The 19,891-nt window shown below is 45.5% G+C and overlaps 1 protein-coding gene across 1 annotated transcript; it reads left to right on the top strand.

The window, feature by feature from the left end:
* Positions 1 to 370: 370 nt before the first annotated feature.
* HDAC1 (histone deacetylase 1) lies at positions 371 to 19,386 on the top strand. Its single transcript, XM_082233565.1, has 14 exons — positions 371 to 530; positions 6,223 to 6,335; positions 8,270 to 8,387; positions 10,451 to 10,525; positions 11,176 to 11,314; positions 12,187 to 12,328; positions 13,165 to 13,257; positions 13,722 to 13,830; positions 14,041 to 14,181; positions 14,727 to 14,835; positions 14,964 to 15,094; positions 15,574 to 15,723; positions 17,511 to 17,559; positions 17,980 to 19,386. The coding sequence occupies exons 1-14, from the start codon at positions 482 to 484 to the stop codon at positions 18,005 to 18,007; spliced, it is 1,446 nt and encodes a 481-aa protein (XP_082089691.1). The 5' UTR covers positions 371 to 481; the 3' UTR covers positions 18,008 to 19,386.
* The last annotated feature ends 505 nt before the right edge of the window (positions 19,387 to 19,891 follow it).

Below are 19,891 nucleotides of genomic sequence, written 5' to 3'. Positions count from 1 at the left end.
TTTGACAGGGGGGAATCTGCGCACCATTACAGGTATCACGGTGGGGGAAGCATGCGTAGCTTCCCCCGCTATGATAATGGCACACTCCAGCTTGAAATTTCACATTCTTTGTTGGGTGAGGAGATGGGCATCTCCATTTCCTCGGCGCAGGGGGTTGGAAGAGAGCGACTCACAACCACCCCCTATCTTATGTGGAAATGGTATAATCCCGTCATACGTACACCCCTTTACTTTTCCTCTTGTGGCGAAATGGTACAGTCCAAGCAACTCCTCGCCGCTCGATCTAACCTGTTCGCTCGAAACGCCCCGCCTCATCAGACTTCTCATTGGTCGCAGGTCGAACATCTCCACTTGCAATAGGCTGTGGAGATTGGAAGGGGCGGGGATGGTGCCCCCTCCCGCCGCCGCCCTCCCCCAGGCGGGCTCGGTTGCGTGGCGGGACTCGGGTCCGAGCTGAGGAGGCGACGGGAGGCGGCGGAAAATGGCGCTGACTCAGGGGACCAAGCGGAAAGTCTGCTACTACTACGACGGTGGGTCGGGGGGTTCTGGATTCGCGGACGGGCCGACGAGGGAGCCTCTGGACTGGGGAGGGGGCAGCGGATGAGGAAGGCTGGCGGTGGGGTGGGGGAGGGGCTGGCTGCTTGCAGAGGGGGCTGCTCGCTATGGGGCGCGGAGGGGGCAAGTTATAGGGGGGCAGGGAGGAAAGCAGGGCCGGTGCAGCCTTCTGGTTTTTGGGGAGGAGGAAGGGAGGGGATGAAGGCGAGGTGGGAGTTGACGGGGGGCAGCGATGAAAGGAGCTAGCGAGGAGGGGAAACTTGAGTGAGGGTCTTGTAACCTGGGGGTGGGGAGGGGGGCGAGGGTCTTGGGAAGCGGGGACGGAGGGAGCCACAAGGGGGAACAGTTATGTATTTCATCCCTGCTTTTGCTCCAAAGGAGCTCCAGGCGCTCCTTTGGACGCTCTCCTTACTGTCACAACAACCCTGCGAGGTAGGTTAGGCCGAGAATAAGGATTGACTTGGCCCAAGGTCACCCACTGGGACTCGTGCCTGGCTCTCCCCAGTCCTAGGCCAGGCCAGCTGCACCGCACCAAGAATGAGGGGGTGATGGTGGCAGCAGCTCTGGAGAAGGGGAAGGAGGGCGCCAGTGCAGACCTCTAGAGGGAAGTGGACTCTTTAGGGGCATCAAATAGCTCGCAGCGTTTGCAGAGCAGGCGTCCAAATCACTTTTTGTTCACTCCTTGTGATTTTGGGCATCCTCATGCCAACTTTACACAGTAGGCCGGCATTGTCGGTCCCCTGGTCTTGCAGAAGGTGGGGCTGGAGGGGGCGAGATTGGGGGTGCCTTCCCTGAGGCCCAACTAGTGAGTTTGTGAGAAAGGCACTTGGGCTCCCCAACTTCTGCTCTAACCGACCCCAGCGCTGAGGAAGACTCTTGGGGGCCAAGAGCAGGGAAATGTGAGTCTTGCTCAAGGAAGTTGGGTGCACAGGTTGTGGGTGGAGTGAGGAGGAAGGAATAGTGAACAAGGTTTTTGGGAAGAGAGGAAGGGAAGGTGGGTGTTGTGGGGGCAGAGAGGATGGCTCAGGAAGAAGGAACAGTGGTGATGTCTTGGGGTACGGGTGAAGATGGGGTGGGCGAAGATTTAGGGAGCTGCAGGGAGGGCTCCAGGGAGAGAGGACTGTGGAGATGGCTTATGGAAGGGCAGTGGGCAGTGTTAGAAACTGAGATATGAAAGCTAGGAGCTAAATGGCACCTTAAACCTAGGTTATGGACGCAACAACGGAATGTTTAGGCGCTCTTTTTTACAACAAAAATAACAAAGCTGAAAATGAATAAACTGCAGCTAAAATGATTATGTTCATTTTTCACGTGGTCTAATTATTCCCCTGCCCCCCCCCCTAATATTCTTAAGAGGGTCTCTTCTCCAGTCTTCAGAGAGTAGCTGGAAGTGGGGAGGCAGAAAAGGGTCCTTCTTTCCTTCCACTCTGCAGTTTTAATCTGAAATCTTAGGTGCAGTACAGTACCCAGAGCTCAGAAACTGCTCACGCTAATGAAATTCCCAGTTGCAAAATTCACCTAGAACAATGGGAGTTTTGAACACTGGCAGTGGGCTAATAGCAGGGAAGTCAGTCAAATAGGAAAACTGGGTGGTGGGAAACCGGGAAAACTTGAGCTAGGTAGGACAGACTTGCAAATAAGCCCAGTAGAATTATTGGTTTTCAGACATTTCTTTTAGTTTACATTCCCACACATATCTCCTTTAACTAAAAGGGGCAAAAAAAAGTATCATTTTCAAGTTTGCCAAAGGTTTCCTGTCCTTTGGAGGAGGTTTCACTACTGGATATTAAGTCGCTGTCTAAAAGCTTATGGGTAGGGGAAGATGTTCAGTGGGATTGGTGAAAAATTAAGAGGGGAGAATTAAGAGCTTTGCAGAGGGGGTTTTGAGGTGGGATTGGAGGAAATGAGAATTGTAGTGTTGAGGTTGGTGCTTTGGGCAGGCAAGAAATGGACTGTTGGTATGGTCTGAGTTGTGGAAGAGGGGTAATTTTCAAAGCGCATTGGAAGAGGAACTGGTGACATATCAGGGTTGAGAGAAGTAGAAATCATACTGTTGATTGGGGAGGAAGCTCCTATGGAATGGACCTAGAACTGGTTACCCACTCACCACTTTTAAAAGCTCCTTCCAAACTTCAAGGCTGTTTCTCTCCCAGGGGACATTCAGGCCTTTGATTTCCTCCCCAAAGTCAGCAGCACATTACCTTGGATTTGTTGGTAGTGGTAAGAGTGCATTGTATCCTTATAGGATGTGGTGTTGTGTGTGAGTTCCACCAGGGTGCTTTCCCAGGTGCTGGGGTATTTGCCATCACACTCTGGCCAAACCTTACCCAGAGCAGTTTCCCTTCTACCTCCTTCTCTTGGCAGCGTTTCAGTAGGAGATCCTCCTCTTGCCTGTTCTTTTCTAGGCTTCTCTGTTTGCCACAGGCTTGGCTGTATCCACAACGGTTTGCAGCCTCTGAAGAACTCCTGTGTCCTGGTTTTTACACTAGTTTTAAGCACTTCATCTCTTTATGAAAACTGAGTTGAAGCTATTTCCTCACTTAGGACAGGGCAGATCTGGATCACTTGTTACTCCCAACTGTATTCTTGACTCTTGGGGAAGAGGGTTCCTGAGTGTGTGGGAAGAACCCTTCTTTGTGCAACAGTTTTGTTTTCTGGAAGTACATTGGCAAATAAAAAATGTGACTTATATTTGCATTTCCTTAAACACGTACATATGCACTTTTTGGAACCCTATTTTTTGGAAAAGAAGCTGGCTTAGATAATGCAGGCTTAAAATCTGTTTTCTTTGACAAAAATGAAATGAATGCTCACGTACAGCAGCCTTCCCCCAACCTGGTGCCTGCCAGATGTGTTGGACAACAGCTTGCATCGAGTCCAAAATATCTGGAGGGGACTATGTTGAGTACCCCGATCTAGAGTTTTGCATCCCATTTTCAGTGCTGGCCAGCCACATCATGTCTCTTGAACATTCCCATGCATAGCCTAAGGGTAATGGCCTTCCCCAGTTGTCAGAGGCATGCTGCCTCCAAATGTGATGGTTAATCATAGAATTTGACGGGACCTTGAGGATCATCTAGTCCAACCTCCTGCAATGAAGGACTATGCAGCTGTCCCTTAAGGGGATAGAACCTGAAACCTTGGCATTATCAGCACCAGGCTCTAACCAACTGAATAGTCATTGGTCAACCATGAATTTGCCTTATGGCTTTAAATATATATTTAACAGTACGTTTCTATGCACTGTTTACTCACTTCTTTTAAAAAAAGACTCTTTTGTGTTCAAATGAGACTTTTCTTAAGTATGTGTCATAGCATTAAAGCCATCACATATTATGGCAGTTACTTCTGTAAGTTAACTGTGTATTGTGGGAAGGAACACATTTCTTTGTCTACTCCAACTTGCTCCCCATGTCCAGCATATTATGTATGAAGCAGGGCCTTCTCCTGCACATTTGCCCCAAATTTGTTTTAGCTTCCCCACTTTTCAGAGTTGAGACTGGTGGGGGTTTGGAGCAGAGCCTTCTTGGTTGCTGCACTCCATCTGGAACACCTGGCCTAAAGAAGCCCACCTTACAATATTGTTACATTCTTTCTATTCTTTCCTTGTGGTTGATAAGCTGGTTCTATGTTTTGGATTGTTTTTGGTTTGTTATGTTATACAAAACTTTGTATATGTTTTGATTTTGGTGCCATATTTAGCCAATGCAAACTCCCCTTCTCCAGTAATTAGGAACATAAAGATCTCAATCTTGATGTATGTAGATGATTTAGTGCTGCTTCTCTCTTTCCTGACTGGGCCTCATATCTATACATTACTCTAACGCAAAGTTTGTGATTTGTGGCAGAAACAATCCGAGGTATAGATGGTGTTGGACCAGCAGGTTATAGAACAAACTTACTCATTTAGATACTTGGGCGTACTTTTTTATCAAACCCTCTCTTGGAATTGTCATATGGAAGCAGTGGAAGTCAAAGCACAGAAAACCATGGGAGCATTGATGTTCTGTTACAATAAGGGAGGGCAACTGATTTAACCTGCCCTAAATATATTTGGTAGTAAAGTGCTTACTCAAATGCTGTGTGGCGCTGAAACCTGGAACTCTGATTTGAACTCTGTTTTTTCTGAAACTCGTATCTTGGCTCCCAAACACCTTGGGAATCGAATGTTCCGGTTCCTGAACGATTGAAAACCGGAAGTGAGTGTTCCAGTTTTCAAACTTTTTTTGGAAGCCAAACGTCCGGCGTGGCTTCCGCTATTGTTTCCAGCGCGCCTGTGCAGTTGGGAACCAATCAGAAGCCGTACCTTGGTTTCCAAACTTTTCGGAAGTTGAACAGACTTCTGGAATGGATTCTGTTTGACTTCCAAGGCTGTACTCCCTTCCATCAGGAATATCAGCAGCTCTTCTTCATACAGAATCCTGGTGGCCAAGAATTAAGGCAAGGGTGAGCAAGAGTAAACTGCGCGCGCACGCTCTCTCTCTCTCTCTCTGCGTGTGTGTGTGTGTGTGTGCGCGCGCGCACACACACACACACACACACACACACACTATGCCTATTGAGTGTTTTCCTGCTTGGTGCTATATGGAATTGAGTGATAACCAGTTCTGGAAAACAACTTGTCTAGATGTTTTAGACTACAGTAGTACCTCGGTCTAAGAAGAGCCCTGTTTACGAACTATCCGGTTTACAAACTCCGCAAAACCAGAAGTAGTGTCCTGGTTTGCGAACCGTACCTCGGTCTAAGAACGGAATCTGAACAGTGGAAGGGCACCAGCGGTGGCAGGCCTCATTAGGGAAAGCGTGCCTCAGTTTAAGAACAGTTTTGGTTTAAGAACGGACTTCCGGAATGGATTAAGTTAGTAAACTAAGGTGCCAGTGTATGTTTATTTTCCACAACTGAGCTCTGCTTTGACCTTGAATAGGTATCAACTAAGGGATTGGCTCTTCTGTATAGAATCTAGAAGGGACCTGTAACTAATCAGAAATGCAAAATTTTCCCTTGGTATCCGCTCTTGAGAACAGACCATTTTAGAGCTAGTTATTTGACCATACTCTCACCAGTGTCCTTAAGAAATGCCTTTATTGAGCTGCATTTCCATGATTCCCACTGCAGTCTTGGATGCCTGCTACAAGGTCCCATATGCAGACAAACTTTGTATTTGTGGTCAATCTCTGGTAGAAGACATCACTCATCATGGTTTGTGCTGCAGGAAGCTTTGGCACACCTGCAGTCAATGTGTTTGCCACATAAAGTGTGAGGCCACTCTAAATTTTGAGCAGCAAGAGGCCTCTGGATGTGTACGTGCACACACATGTGTCCTGGCTATCAGAGTTTCTTTTCTCTGCACAATTCCCCTTTCTGGACACATCTTAAGCCCTGCCCCATCTTTATTCCCAGCTGCAGCAAACTCAAACAGCATTTTTGAATCAGGCCATTGCTCCATATAGTGTGCTTTTGTCTGCTGACTTAAACCGTGAAGAAGGGTGTATTTCTCAGCTTTACTGCTTGAGACCTTATTAATTGGATATGCTGGGGATTTAACTTTGGACCATCTGTATGCAAAGTATTTGTTCTCTGCTATGATGCTCACATTCATTCCTTGTTAACATTCCTAAAGTTGTTTATACATTATAATGTGTATTTCTTTTCTTCTTGTGTCTCAGGTGACATTGGAAACTATTACTATGGTCAAGGCCACCCTATGAAGCCCCACAGAATCAGGATGACTCACAATCTCCTTCTGAACTATGGCCTCTACAGAAAAATGGAAATCTATGTAAGTTTCTAACTACTTGTTTAAAAATCCACAATTTGGGGACCAAGTTGCAGGCCTCATTCCTGCATCATGCTAAGCCAAGCCATGGTTTAGTGTGAGCATGTGAGCATGCAGGCTCCAGGAGAGGAAATCATGGTCACCTTGCTCCTCTCCCCCGTTTTTCTGCTGCTGCGCTGTGCTAAGGCATGACTTGGTTTAGCATGTAATTCAGACCCAGACTTGTAGTTTAGCTCTCTCCAGACTAACCACGAACTATGACAAAGGTTTATCTGGGACAGCTATACCACAAACCCCAGATTCAGATAACACGCCAAGCTATGGGTTAGCACAGTACAGCAGCAGAACATGTGTAGAAAAGCAAAGCAATCCTGATCTCTGCTCTAGGAGCCCACATTCTTGCATATTTGTATTAAGCCATGGTTTGGCTTAGTGTAATGTGCAAACCAGGCCATAATAAGAAGGTGTCACAGACAAGAAACATTCTTAATACATCAGAACAAAAAACTATCAGCTACCCTTATTAAAGGACTAGGGGAAACAGAATAATCCACTTATTCACTAAACTCCCCCAAGTTATCGCAAGCAAATCAAACTTCTCAAATAATAATGTGTGTTGGAAGGTGGACAACCAGTGACCCGATGCTGCAGCGTGATTGGCCTGGTGGAATGTAAACTTGGTTGGGCTGGAAGTGGTTTGGGACCTGCATCAGTGGAGTTCTAGCAGTCTGATGCGACCTCTTAACTCACAAAAACAGGAATGGGAGGAAACTGATGAGAAACCAGACAGCAATAGGGTTAGAAGAAAAAAGCTGGAACAGCTGATGGGAAGCTGGGAATAGCATGTAAGACTCCCTTGCCATAGCAGGATTGGCTGCTGGCACTCCTACAGGAAAAGACAATTGGGCCCCACCCACTAGGCATGCCCAGTCAGGACTTTTATCCAGAGGCAGGCACAGTGAGATGAAGGGAAGTACATTCTGGCCTATGATGAGGCCAGAATTCTCTCTCTGAATTCTGAATGCACTCTGGCATACTTTTTGGCTTTCCATTAAAGTAGTCTTGCAGACAAGACCAAAAAGTTTATTAGCCCACTAATGAATATCAGTAAGTGATTTGAGGCAAAATACAGATGCAACCATTCTTAATCTCACATATTGTACAGAAATTGATACCCGTTTTCCACAAGGCTGTTAGAGATTCCATTCCACCTTTTGGTTCAGACATGGAACTGTTACATGTCACATGTCTGTTTACATTCCAACACAGTTTGCTGGTGTAAGCGGAACTTCCACTGTATTGCTTTTGCTTTTGGCTCTATCTCTGAGAAGACGACAAGAAGAGATGACATGTTTCTTTGTCCTGATTTATGTTTAATAAACCTGTAGTCATAGTATGTATCCACTGCTTCAAGCCTCTTCTGTTTGTGCAGTTTGCTCTGCTAAGTGTGCCCATGTCAGCAGACCTGGGTCACTAATATATGTCGGAACCAGAGGTCGAGGGATCTTCGCAGTGTGACGTCTGGAAGGAGACGATCAAGCTGGGGGCTAGCCAGCTGGCTGTTCAACCCCTGGATGCTGACAAAGGCAATCCTAACTCACGTGGCTGTTTACAGACCTGCCTTAAAAAATATACCATCAATTTGAACAACACACTGATGCTTAAGCTTATCAACGGCAGACATACAGGTCTGATTGTACCTGGATTTGTGAGCCCTCTGCTCTTTAGGTTTTCATACACAGTCCTTTCCATCAGTTCCTTCATTCTACATTGTATGGTAGAAGTAGAAACGAGACCCTCCCATTGGGTTCTCACCTTTCCTGTACTGATCAGACTCTTGAACAGAAATGCTGCTGGAAAGCATTATTGGTAGAGTCTGAGCTGTGTTAACATTTTGTCGCATTATTTAGGTGTTTCTTTTAACTGTGTCATTACAGCGACCCTATAAAGCTAGTGCTGAAGAAATGACCAAATACCACAGCGATGACTACATCAAATTTCTGCGGTCGATTCGGCCAGACAACATGTCTGAGTACAGCAAGCAAATGCAGCGATGTATGTTCTGAGTGTGATTATTTTATCTTTACTGGTAGTTGGAGCTGAAAGGGAACTTTCTCCACACAGTAATCTTGTTTTTGAAAATATAAAAAGTATGGGTATAGATAAGATCTGAGCAGCAGAGTTTGGTACCTGCTGTAGTAAAATCACTTTGCATTGTCATCAGCTTGTACTAAGCTTCCAGAAACCACTAGGGATAACACTGGCTTACCCTAGTAGGACAGTAGCTGCATTCATGCAAAACAGTATAAACCATGACTTGTCATTAGGAAAATAAGTACATCAAGCCTTGGGCTTGCATACTCCCTCCTCCTCTTTGCCCCCTTTATTTGTCCTCAACGTGAAGTTCAAGCTTTTAATATCTACCACCTCTACACAAAGGGATGCGGGTGGCGCTGTGGGTTAAACCACAGAGCCTAGGGCTTGCCGATCAGAAGGTCGGTGGTTCGAATCCCCGCGACGGGGTGAGCTCCCGTTGATCGGCCCCTGCTCCTGCCAACCTAGCAGTTCGAAAGCACGTTAAAGTGCAAGTAGATAAATAGGTACCGCTCCGGCGGGAAGGTAAACGGTTTTTCCGTGCGCTGCTCTGGTTTGCCAGAAGTGGCTTGGTCATGCTGGCCACATGACCCGGAAGCTGTACGCCGGCTCCCTTGGTCAATAAAGCAAGATGAGCGCTGCAGCCCCAGAGTCGGTCACAACTGGACCTAGTGGTCAGGGGTCCCTTTACCTTTACCTTACCTCTGCACAAAGGGGTGGAGATGTAGGAGACTCAACGGAGAGCCTTATTCATGTAACAACAAACCATTGTTTATTAGGTTTGAAGTGTTCTGAGCTACATGAAGCACCTTAAATGCTCTATAGTTACTAACTAGCAGAAAGTGCCTAGCACTGCCTGGAAAATTAACCAACAAATATTGTGATTTTTAAATGGATAGTGTAATTTGTGAGTTTTGGGGCTGTGCACACATGCACACACCAACCCAGGGCTCTGACCTGACCCAAGGAAATCTGTGGATCTGGCTATGAATCAGTTTGTGGGAGTGGGGAGAGAAAATGTTTAATTAGGGTTCATTTGGTCTGCCATCTTGATTCAACATGGTGTCTGCCTTCCAAACATAGGCAAAAACCACTTCCTCCACCTCAGGAACCCTCATGCTTTGTTTGGCAACAGTATCTCAAGAGGCATCTAGATTGGTGCAGGTTGGAAGTGCTCTGCCAATCAGGTGGCAGTATCTTCAGAGGTGTCCAAATTGGAGTAGTTTACTAACATAAGTTTGACCAAATTGGGGGAGGCAGCGAAAGACAGGAGTGTCTTGTGTGCTCTGGTCCATGGGATCATGAAGAGTCGGACACAACTAAATGACTAAACAACAACAACAAAGACCTGTCACACCAAAAATTGGACAGAGTCACATCAAAGTGAAGCTTTAGTTCACCATCTTGTTTCAGAATGGCATCCAGTGTCCAAACATTAACAGAGACTGGCTCCACCACCTCATAAATCCTCATGCCAAGCTTGGCAACAAAATCTTGAGAGGAAGCCAAACCTATAGAGAGCAGATGGACAAACAGATAATCCACTTTCCTAAGCACCGGTGTATATATAGTAGATTTAAGCTCCCTCTTTCAGTTCCATGTGACTCCAGCAGGTGGCGAGTTACTCTAGCGTTGATTCCCACCCTTCTGGAATGCGTTTGTGTTCTGTGCCAAGGGACAGCTTTTACAAATACAAGCTCTTGTCTTGAGTAGCCAACAGGTTGATATACTTTCTCCGCAAGCACCCCATTTCAGTGCATCTGCTCTCTAGTTGTGCTACATGTTGGATTAGCATGGGCAGGTTTGAAGGGGAAATATTGTCCACCCAGTTTACAGTTTTGTGACTTTCTGCCAGGTGACTTTTCTTGCCTCTCCTCTTCACCCACTCTTCAGATAGGTTAAAGTACTGTTGTTGTCTTAGGGAGAAGTTGTTTCAGAGTTCTGATAGCTCTTTCTCCAGTCGGTTAAGGCCCTTAAGTTAAATCTTGTCTCCTCAGTGTTTTCTTTTTCTTTTTTTATTCAAGTCAATGTTGGAGAAGACTGTCCTGTGTTTGATGGCTTGTTTGAATTTTGTCAGCTTTCAACAGGAGGGTCAGTTGGTAAGTAACAGCTTTTTTTTTTAATAAAGGATGAATAAAATGTAGATTGAAGTGTGAAAAATATATCTCTAACAAGGTCTTAAATGTTGCTTAATTAAAGGGGCAACCCTGTGCATGTTTACTTGGAAGTTAGACTGTATTTGGTGGGGCTTATTCCTAAATGAGTGAAAATAGAATTGCAGTCTGTTCTTACGTCTTGTTCCTGTTCTCCTTACGCCTGACACTTTGGGAAAATTGGGATTTGAAAACAATGGAACTTGCACTCCACAACCTGAGTTCTGATAATTTTGTTGGCAAGTGTGTTTACTATTAGTTTTATTTAGTAATCATCCTATAACTTGGTTTTCCAGGTGATGCAGTTAATTTAAGTTTTGAAAAGAAAGCCACATGGAATACCACAATAGAATCAATACATACATATATAAGCAGCATGGAGACTAAATCTCTTTGTGCAGCTTTTTTCAATCGGGGGCACCACCCCTGAGGTTGCCATCTCCCTTGAAGATAGAGGGGAAACCTGGCAAAGGATTGTTTATAAGCAATTCTGCATACAGTTGTAGAGTTTGAGTGTCCTCTGCAAAGTTTTAGGGTTCCTGCTGTACGATTCTTTGCTATCTGGTTGTGTCATTGGTTTGAAATTCTCTCTACAGCCAGTGCAGTGAAGCTGAACAAGCAGCAGACAGACATTGCTGTGAATTGGGCAGGAGGCTTGCATCACGCCAAGAAGTCTGAAGCCTCAGGCTTCTGTTATGTCAATGACATCGTTTTGGCCATCTTGGAGTTGCTAAAGTACGTACAACAATTTTCCCCTGAAGCTCTCAGAAACAATAGTCTCAGATCTTGCAGAGATTATAACAGCTCCTCCCCTATAAGTAGCCCCCCTCTGCGTTTTACTACTGATTTTTATATGATTATATTATAATACCTCTCTGAATTTGTCATTCTAAAATGAAAATATCTTCTTGGACTGTACTGCTTCAAACTGCAAGTGGAGGATTGCTTGATTAATACAATTCAAAAATAGTTGTAACACAAGGAAAGCTAGCTAGATATTGGGTGAAAACCTCCAGTTTAGCCTTATTTCCAGTATACTGGTTTTATATGCACAGGGATTTCTTTTTCCAGGGGGAAATGTTCAGCTGCTTGAGTTCTTGTCCCTGAGGTGGCCCAGGCAGTACAGGCAGTGACTATTTTGCACAGGCCCCCGTGCATGTCAGCAGAACCCACGTAAGCGCGCCCCACCCCTTTTGTGACATTTTTGGGTCACTTCTGGGTTTGGCAAAATGCCCACACGCGCAGTCACATACATCTCAAACACGCCTAAAATGTTCGCTGCCTCTAGTCCATTGATGCTCCTCAGTCTTCCATTTTCATGACTGTCCCTTGTGCAATCGACTGTATAACTGATACATCCTACAACAAGTAAAGAAACTGATACGGGGGTATCAGGCTAGTGAGATGATTTCCAAACAGTGCTCCAAGGAACCTTGGGGGCTCTTGGAATTTTATTGAGGGTTCCTTTATGGGAAGATGGGTCCCTGCAGACAGGTTTCTGTGGCTAACCAACAGCTTTATGCTCCGTTTCCCTTCTTCCCTGTCATGGGCAGGTAAGTGGTTTTGGGCCTTGTAATGCCAGTCTGACAGCCCCTTTGCAATCCCAGGTACCACCAGAGAGTGTTGTATGTCGACATAGACATTCACCATGGCGACGGTGTGGAGGAGGCCTTCTACACTACAGACCGTGTCATGACTGCATCTTTCCATAAGTATGGTGAATACTTCCCAGGAACAGGGGACCTGCGGGTGAGAACGGAGGCTGCAGCAGCACCTCCCTTGGAAGGCTGGCTGAAACAGCAAGGTTCCCCTGTGACACCTCCCAGGCCCTTTGATGAAGAGAGCAGCTTTGTTCATGAGCTTCTCCCATTCTAAAACTAATGTATAATGCTCACCAGGCACTCACTGCATTAGTTGCCTCCCCTTGAAAATATCTACAAGCAGGGGGCTGTATTTTTCATGCTATTGTGATTGCAGCAAGAAAGCTGGCCACAGAATCCAGAGGATTGCCTCTCTCTCCCACCCCGCCCAATCTCTAAAATCGTGTTTTTAGCCCTTGAGATGTGAGGAAAAGCTTTTTTTTTTTTTTTTTACCAGTACTCCTGGTAAAATCTCAACCTGGAAGGAGTGTGGTCAATATCATGTGATCAAGTGGTGGGACTTTGCTCTTCTGTAGGTCCTTTTCCCTCATCTGAAGCCTGCAGACATAGAACAGATTACCATAAAGTAATCTAGCTTGCATATTTGTTAAATCTGCGTATTTTAATCAGGTAAAAGAGTGGGGTTCCACTAACCTCTCTCCAGCTCTGTTTTATTGAATACTGATACAAAATATACCTAGCCTTGCCTTTTCTAAATTGCTGTGTTCAGATTTGTTGCAGAGAGGCAGGTCTGAATGAGATGTTGGCAGTTTATGGACAAGGTCTTCTCAGTTGCCCTCTTAAATTTGGAAAAGCAGGACATGCTAGCCCCTGGGTGGCCTATGTAAATTGAGGAGAGCAGTACTGTGAGGGCAGTGAGACCTCCAAAGGCCGAGAGACCCAGCCCAGGTTATTTCACAGTGTCTCATTCCCTTCACCCTCTAGGACATTGGTGCAGGCAAAGGAAAATATTACGCAGTCAACTACCCCCTGCGGGATGGGATAGATGATGAGTCCTATGAAGCCATCTTTAAGCCGGTAAGTTTCCCTTTCTGGAATGTTCCTTGTTGTGGGATATTCTTCCTTAGTGTTCCACATTTCTGCTCACCAAGGCAAGGGTGATGTCTCCAAATCTGCTCTTCTAGCTTAGAGATGAGGTGGGTGGGATCCTTCTTCCATTGTGCTGAGCTCCAGAGGGGCACTAGAGAGAATAGCTGTGGTTTGGAGCTAATGGGGGGTGGGGGCAGTAGATTACTTCCTGACTTCTTGCAGGAACACATCACAAAAAATAAGGAATTAGGACTGTAATCTTCTGAACACATACATACTTGGATACTTGGAATAAGCCCACTTGAATGCAGTGGGACTGACTTCCTAGTAAACATACGAGTTTGCACTGAATGGGGGGGGTTCTGATAATCAAAATGTGTGTGAATTTATGTGCTTGCTGCAGGTCCATCCTGCTCAGGTATGCATCTGGACTCTCTCTCTTCTTTGACCAGGTGATGTCCAAAGTGATGGAGACATTCCAGCCTAGTGCTGTTGCATTGCAGTGTGGCTCAGATTCCTTATCAGGAGACAGGCTGGGTTGCTTTAATTTGACCATTAAAGGTAAGCAGGCTTATTCAGGACCTGCCTTGCTCTCCAAGGTAGCACCATGTGATCTAAAGAGGTCCTATTGAGGAGATATGTTTTAAAAGTGGCTTATTGGGTTGTTTCTTCTATTGGGCACACGTAGTTGGACAGTTCATTATTGTGCAGAAGCTCTCCACCCCTCTCTCAGCAACCCAACACCCTTCTTCCCTTCTCTGCTTCTCTCAGGTCATGCCAAGTGTGTGGAATTCATCAAGAGCTTTAACTTGCCCATGCTGATGCTCGGAGGGGGCGGCTACACCATCCGCAACGTGGCCAGGTGCTGGACCTATGAGACTGCTGTGGCTTTGAATACAGATATTCCAAATGGTAAAGTCACCTGCCGTTTGATTTCTAGAATACCTTTAAAAGATTCTTGTGATGTTGAGCTCTCTGGAAATGGACTTTGAGGGGAGTCAGGCCTGCATGCAGCCTAGTTAGACAATGAGGAGTTGGGCTTTACATGGGATTTATAGCAACGAAACTGGCAATCTTAGGGCTAGAAGAAGGTCTCCAGGGTTTCATATTAATCTGAGAACCTCAGAGTCCCAGAGAATTTCAAGCAGTGTAATGTGATAGGAATTCTGCATTGCAGCTGTGTACATTTGGGGTAGGACACACACCATCCCTCCAAACAAGCCATATCTGCATCCTAATTATGCAGATTAAATGTTTTTGCATGCATTTTCTTTCACTGCTAAAATGGAGGCAGCATCATAGAAATGTGAAGAGTCTTCCTTGACAGAAGCATTTTCTGCCCCCTTCTTCATTTGCACCTGCCTTTTCTTACAGCCAGTATTTGAATTGCCTCGATACTGGAGACCCAGTAACATTCTGTTTGCTTTTTTTTCAAAAAAACCCAAAACTTTCTGCAGAGCTTCCATACAACGATTATTTTGAATATTTTGGGCCGGACTTCAAGCTCCACATCAGCCCTTCCAACATGACCAACCAAAACACCAATGAATATCTGGAGAAGATTAAGTAAGTTTGTCTTGCTTGTCTCACGAGTGAGGCTAGTCACTTCTACGCTCTCTCTCTGTCTATGTGTGTTTCTTGTTGTCCCTTTCTGATGGCTCTCTGGTGGGCCCTTTGTGATTGCTTGGCCACAGGCAACGTCTCTTTGAGAACTTGCGAATGCTTCCTCATGCTCCTGGAGTCCAGATGCAGCCGATTCCGGAGGATGCCGTCCCAGAGGACAGTGGAGATGAAGATGAAGAGGATCCTGACAAGCGGATTTCCAGTGAGTTCTTTGGGGCTGTGGAGATTGATTGCTGCCTTGGATCATGCATAGGCGGGTGCACACTTTGGATAGTTAGAACAGGGGAAATGTGCAACCTTTAGCAGGATAACAGTAGAGGAACCAGTCCCTTTTCTGGTCAGTGGGGATTGCCCTGCCTTAGATATGCAGCCCCAGCCAAGGAGCAACTGCCACCTCTGGCTCTTTGTAGGACCCATAATGTGGCTTAGGATTGTCTTTCCCCTCTGTGTTTCATCATTACAGTTTGTAATCTCAGAGCCAGGATTGGCTGATCTGGAAAGAGTGGTGGTCCACCAAATATCCAATAACATTGTGTGCTTTGAACAGTGGAACTTTGCTTTTGTCTCTGTATGTGTGTGCACTTTCCATCTATAGTTTTTCAGTTACTCCTGAAGGGTCCCCTGCCTGAAACCAAAAGCCTGGTGCCACTGATACAGCCTTTTCTTTTCTTCCGCCTCCAGTCCGCTCATCAGACAAGAGAATAGCTTGTGATGAGGAATTCTCTGACTCTGAAGACGAAGGGGAAGGTGGGCGCAAAAACGTCGCCAATTTCAAGAAGGCCAAACGGGCAAAAACGGAAGAAGAGGAGAAGGAGGAGGAGAAGAAAGGAGGTGGGGAAAGCCGCAGCTTAACAGCTACTGACTGACATTTTTACTGTTTTTCAGGGTTCAGTCCCCTAGGTAGTTCTTCTGCTGAAACCATGGGATATGCTTTTGAAAAATAATTATAGCTGGTTCTTATATGTGGCAGTCTCACGTCCAAGCAGCTGCTCAAGTCCGCACCTGCTTTGCTCAGTAATGTTGCAGCACCAGGTACCCCCAGACCACCTGTTGAGTACCTATAAAGTAGTGTAAAGTGCTTCTGAGCATGTGCAGAGTGTGTTTCTCTTGCCTCTTGAGTAGCTGCAGACCAGCCTGTCTTGCATTTTAAGAGATTCTATGTGCGGTCTTGTCTGGCTTTAGAAAGGAACCACTGTAGGCAGCAAATGGTGGTATGGATGTGACCCTCTTTTTCTGAGCAGCACCCTGTTCTTCAATACCCCAGCCTTGGGGGGGGGGGCGCTCCCAGGATTCCCAAGTATGGAATGCCTGTCTTTCTTTTGCATTGCTTTCTTTTGGTGGCAGCAAGAGGACTGCATTTGACAGCGTAGCTGGCTGCAGATTTCATAAGTAACCATCTGCCTGCAGGAGCATATCTGCTGGTTCTGTGTTCCCAGGGAAACAGCAAGCTTAATGGTGGCTGCTTTGTAATTTGAGAGTTTTACCCCTGTCATGTTGGAGAAGTGACAATTCCCAACTTTAGAAACAAAACAATACATTATTGGAGTCACTAGAACTTTGAAAATCTGTATGTGACCCTCTGGAGGATTAATTAATTAATTTCTACTCCATCTTCAGATTCCTGTGGTGTAATATGTATATATAAAATCCAAATGTTACATTGTTTAAGCCTTAGGGAAAGAGGAATGTTTTTGTCTGCCCCCCAAAAGCCAAGAGGAGAGGGGGCTTCCTTGGGTGCAGGGAGTTGCAGATAATGAAGAAGAGGTGACCACAAAAAAGCCAGCTTCTCACGGCCAGTGCCTGAACTTCAGGAGCCCAAGACCAGGCATAGGCAAACTCGGCCTTCCACATGTTTTGAGACTACAATTCCCATCATCCCTGACCACTGGTCCTGTTAGCTAGGGGTGATGGGAGTTGTAGTCCCAAAACATCTGGAGGGCTGAGTTTGCCTATGCCTGCCAAGACACTCCGAGCAGAGCCCCAGCCAAAGACCTACAGCATCCATAAGGGAGAAGCCATGTCCAATGGGTAGGGTATGGGGGGCAGGTTAGAAATTGTAAGATTAGGCAGCTTAATTTACTTTAATTAATTTGCACAATTTGCTCTGATTTTTACCACCACATCCCACTCCCAGTGTTACGAAATGTTCAATCACCTTTCTGACTTGTGAGATTTCAGCAGGCCTTGTGCACACACTTCCAAGCATATGTCCACAGGCCTTGAAACTTGTTCCTGCTGCTGTTATTAATTATACAAAAGCTGAGTTTGCAAAAAGCTGAATTACCTTTCTTGTGGAAACTGGCCTATTTTTAACAGATTGATAGTGCTGTGTTTTTTCTTCTTTTGCATTGTGTTTTTATGTTGTGTGAACTGCCTTGGGTGGGCTCTGCCCCAAATGTTGAGCCCTCTCAAAAGAATAATTTTATAAATAACAATATTAATAAATGTAGAGCTCTTGGGGAGGTTAGAAGGAGGATGGGCATAGTGAGAGGCAACAGGGCATACATTTCAGAGAGAAAACAAATACAAGAATATTAGGGCAGGCTAAAAGCTGGAGTTCGTGTCCAAGAATCATTTCTGCACCTAGTTATATAACTGCATGCCATGATCTCTTACAGAAGTGAAAGAGGAAGAGAAGGCAAAAGAGGACACGACAGAGCCCAAAGGGTGAGACCCCTTTCCCCTTGTTTGAATGGTGTTGCTGCTTGTTATGTTTGGAAAGTGAAGCTCTTTTGGTTCAACTCTTGAGCCTCCAAGTGCACATAAATCTTCATAACCAGGTACCTTGCTGTTTAAGCGAACCATCTAGCTGTGTGCATGAGCAGCTGCTTGCCTCATGGCAAAGCCATGCACACATAGAGCATCTCATAGAGGCAGCCCTACCATGAAATAAGGTGAGGCTGTCTCAAGAGCAGCACAGGAGGAGATGGATGGGCCATTGAAAGGAAAGAGGACCAGTGTAAGAGCATAGGAGCTAAAACTTTTGAGGATGGTGTGAGAGTTCAGGTTTGTTAGGTTTCTCAGTTTAACATTTGTAACCTTTGGTACCTGTTAACACACTGCTTCTTCCTTGCCTTTATCCCACAGCATAAAGGAAGAGACAAAATCGACCTAAGAAGCTGGCAGACGGGTAACCCCTCAGTCCCCTGGTTCCCTGGATTGGCCTCTCGGGTACCTTCCCATTCCACAAGATTTGTATTTTATATAAGTTTCTGTAGATATTTCTATATAAATATTTTGGGGACTTGAGACCCAGGTGGATTTCCTTACTGCGATTCCCTGGGGGTGAGGAATCTGCTTGGTACACAGTCCTACTTGGCCTCAGGGGTACAGCTTGAGTGGAACCCTTATTCTTGCGTTCCTGCTGCCGCCTCGTTGGGGACATGTGTGTGCTTGTTTTTTTCATTTTTCAAAAAACTTTAAAGTCTCCCTTTCTCCTGCACCTTCTCTTCTTTTGAAACTATGGTCTCCCCTTGGAGAAACATATGCTCTGGGGCTTTGGGTTTTTGTCTTTTGTTGTTTTCCTTGAATAGTTTTTTGAGGTATGGATACAGCCATAAAACTTTGGGAGGCTTTTTTGGGTGGGTGGGTGGCGGGGGGGTTGAAGCTTCAAGTTTCAAGCAGCACCCATGAAAGAATCGACTCCGTTCTGGGTAACCACAACTTGATGCTGCTCCTCAGCATCCCAGAGGCGCAAGTTAATGAGTGGAGGGGTAGTTGCAGTCAGCACCTCCAAGGAACAGGGAGTCCTCTAGGGCATGGCGGAAGTGTCAGTGGAAGTGCTTATTAATGTGAAGTCTCCTCATGCTGTGGAGAGGAATATGCATTTTCTCCACAGAGGACAGTGCAGGAGTGAAGGTTCCTCTGTTCTGCATCAAACGCTCCTCACTGTGAACTTAGCACACATGGTGCTCACTTGTCTAATCCTCTTTTGTCCTGTCATGGCCTTACCCTCAGAATCTGTTCCAAAACCTATAGCTGGCATGTGCAGAAACTAGCCAGTGATTCATAAGGGCATCTTTTTTTAAAAGGCCTCTTAAATATCACCATATTCTAGGAGAAAAGTTCTAGGGGTGGTTTTGGTTACACACGCCAGCCAAGTGCAAGCGGTGAGGGTGGAATTTTTCAGTGGGTTGTGGGATTGGATTGGAAGGGGGAGCATCCTTCCAAAGAGCGCCACCGTAAGGGGTCAATCTCAACGATGCTGCTAATTTAGCCATGTCACTCTTGGGGCAGAGGGTAGGTGGGTTGGGGGGCAGGGAGAGAAAGGTTTTTATTTTTTTAAGCCTCTGGTTTAGCTGTTTTTTAGTCTCTGGGATGCAAGATCCATGCAGCTCTTCGATACTCGTATTGGTGAAATGAAAGATCATTGTATTTGTCTTTTGGGGGCAGGGCAGGGAAGATATATATATTGTGGTTTTTTTTAAAAAAAAACTTTTTATTTTCATTTTTTTGAAGAAAAAGCTTTGTAATAAAATTGGTCTGTTTCTCGGTTTTGGGTAGTGAATTATTTCCTGTGTATAGATGGAAAGAAACCAGTAGAGGCTTTCCTGCCACCTCATGATCTCAACAAAGCAAGGAGCAAGAAAACCTGGCCCTGTTGGCTACTATTGTGCCTTCTGCCAGCTTCAGCTGGTACATCCTTCCTGGTTATCTATGCCTTGGCAATGTCCATTTTCAGCTAATCAACTGTTACATTTGAGTGGTTTTTGAAGGCTTCATGAAGTTGTTAGTACAGCCTCCAGGTTTTAGGCTATTAACCAGGCATTGCCAAGGTCATCATATTTCACTAGGATTTATGAAGAGCTTTAAAGTGCCAGTTGTAGTGGTTTCTTTCTGGGAGCAACTCAAGGTGGTGTTTTAACCAGTTTAGGATTCTGGAGAATCTCAAGGATGGTCTGTTCCTATATGAATCTGCCTATATAAGGCGATCTGCTAAAATCAGTACAGATCCAAGACAGTTTAGTGTTAGGGCTAACACTTTAAAAAGTCCAGCTGT

The sequence above is a fragment of the Podarcis vaucheri genome (genome assembly GCF_965113315.1).
Source record: "Podarcis vaucheri genome assembly, chromosome: 7".
Taxonomy (NCBI): domain Eukaryota; kingdom Metazoa; phylum Chordata; class Lepidosauria; order Squamata; family Lacertidae; genus Podarcis; species Podarcis vaucheri.
This window is presented reverse-complemented; position numbering and strand designations above follow the sequence as displayed.